Raw genomic sequence first — 2,235 nt, forward strand, 5'->3', positions numbered from 1 at the left:
ATCTTGGGCTCGTTGGATTTTTCTCGTCTAGCCGTTCAATTCGACTATAAGCTCGTTAAAATCGAAGACCGTTTGGTAACTCAAATTGTGATTCAAACCTTCCAACAGCACTTCGAGTCTTCGATTCAGACTCATTTGGACTAGGATTGAGTTGAATTTGGTGTCGTTGGGTTCGTATTTCCGAGACGCTCAATTTGAATGTAAGCTCGCTGAAATCGGAGTTCAGGTGCTCCCGGAATTATTTTTTGAAGTTTTCTGGTTGGTTTTTGCCTCGAGATTCGTGCCTGATCAAGATGATTTTTTGAGAATATATCAGCACATAATAATTTCTCCTGTTTTAGCAGCCCATGCTCTCATACTTTTTATTTTTTTTTAATTATATTTTTTGTCTCTCAAATTTTTTGTAATTTCATACTACAATTAATGGAATTCGGGGCTATGCCCCCCTTAATTTTCTTTTTTTTTTAAAAAAAATCAAAAATCGATTAATCAAGCTGAATAAGAGCTTGAGAAGTCCTTTATAAAACAAATCGAATACCCTCCGTCTTCTGCATATCTGTGGCAGCGTTGCGCTCGACAGAGGGAAGTAAGAAAAAAAAAAACCCTAGTCATGACGATCGCAGCTCTAGGGCGGCTTCCTTTTCACCTATACCATTCTTCTCGACCACTCTCCCTCTTCGCCCGCTACTCCTTCTCCTCCGCTCCCTCGTCGTCAGCCAAGGTCGCAGACCGCATCGTAAAGCTATTCGCAATCGATCTTGATGGCAACAAGCGGGAGGTATTGGGCTTGACCGGACAAACCCTTCTGAAGGCCCTCACTAACGTCGGCCTCATCGATCCCGCGTCGCACCGGCTTGAGGAAATAGACTCGTGCTCGGCAGAATGCGAAGTTCACATCGCGCAGGAATGGCTCGAGAAGCTGCCGCCGGCGTCCTACGACGAACGCTATGTGCTCACCCGCAACTCCCGCAATCGCGTCCTCAACAAGCACGCTAGGCTAGGCTGCCAGGTCTTGCTCGACCACAATCTCCAGGGCATGGTCGTAGCCATTCCGGAGCCCAAGCCCTGGGACACCCAGTGAATAAATGGGGGAGTCCTAGTGTTACCATTCTGGTTTGTTTGGTCCTGTTAATTATGTCCATCTGCTCAAAATAAGATAGATTATCTGGAACTGATCTATCTCGATGCGCTTTTTTTTTATTGTGAGGCAATTATGGTATCTAAATTGTTGATTTCCCCATTTTGTTATTGGGATCACAGGTTTTATGAATATGGAACTTTTTTTTTTTCATATGGGTTTGTGATTCTAGATCTATGAATCTTTTGGGGTTTCTGCCTTCTTGGGGATTTGAAACTTTGTAGGATTTTGGCAACTGGTTTTGCTACAATTCTTATGATAGCGGCTCAGTGAGGTTCTTTAGGATGCTGGGCTTATAGGATTGACATTATATACTTTTTATGTTTTCTACTTGCTGACACAGTATGAAACTGCTTCTGTAGTTCATAAGTTAAATTTATCTTCTTTGTTACTTTGTTTTTTTTTTCTTTGTTACATTGTAGTTTACCTTCTATACTGTAATTTTGGCAGTTCACTTCTTTCTTTCGATCTTGGCTTGGCATGCATTTTGCTGGTCATGTGGCAATATGGGTTTTGTTAGCTTATTTTTTGTATGTGTCCGCAATGGTGTTATAAATGCTGAAGAGGCTTAAAAATTTTTCCACTGCACCTAGCAACTTATGCATAATTCAGTAACTGGAACTTGTATGCATATATCTCTGAATGGCCTTTGACATGGGATGGTTTCTAGATTAGTTAAACATTCTGCAGGATGAGTGCCACCTTTAAAACATGAAATATTGAGTCATAAATGTGTCTGAGCCAATTGGAATTGCCTAATTACTACCCTATCAACAACCAATTCAATAATGAATTTAAAGCATTTTAAAGCCATATATCCTATGCCATAATCTTTTCCAATTGGGTCAAGTTTGCTTCCATTCCCCATGGTATATTTACCTTCTTTCAATAATATTAGGCACAAAGTCTTCTCGAAAGGCTCTAGTAAGGTATGGAACCTCATTTGCAATGCTAATGCCTAGCACACTGCTTCTTCTTAGTTATCTTCATTCAATGTATTGGTTGCCACAAAATTTTAATTGATGCAATCCTCTTGAATAGCTGCTTGAATTGTTCCCAGATCAGGGGTAGCTATGACAATTTATTCCCATTTGCAT

At 40.6% G+C, this 2,235-nt stretch overlaps 1 protein-coding gene across 1 annotated transcript; it reads left to right on the forward strand.

The window, feature by feature from the left end:
• Window positions 1-533: 533 nt before the first annotated feature.
• Window positions 534-1,373, forward strand: LOC110113029 (adrenodoxin-like protein, mitochondrial). Its single transcript, XM_020845446.2, has one exon. The coding sequence runs from the start codon at window positions 611-613 to the stop codon at window positions 1,079-1,081; it is 471 nt and encodes a 156-aa protein (XP_020701105.1). The 5' UTR covers window positions 534-610; the 3' UTR covers window positions 1,082-1,373.
• Window positions 1,374-2,235: the final 862 nt, after the last annotated feature.

Source organism: Dendrobium catenatum, unplaced genomic scaffold, assembly GCF_001605985.2.
Source record: "Dendrobium catenatum unplaced genomic scaffold, ASM160598v2 fragScaff_scaffold_560, whole genome shotgun sequence".
NCBI classification, from domain to species: domain Eukaryota; kingdom Viridiplantae; phylum Streptophyta; class Magnoliopsida; order Asparagales; family Orchidaceae; genus Dendrobium; species Dendrobium catenatum.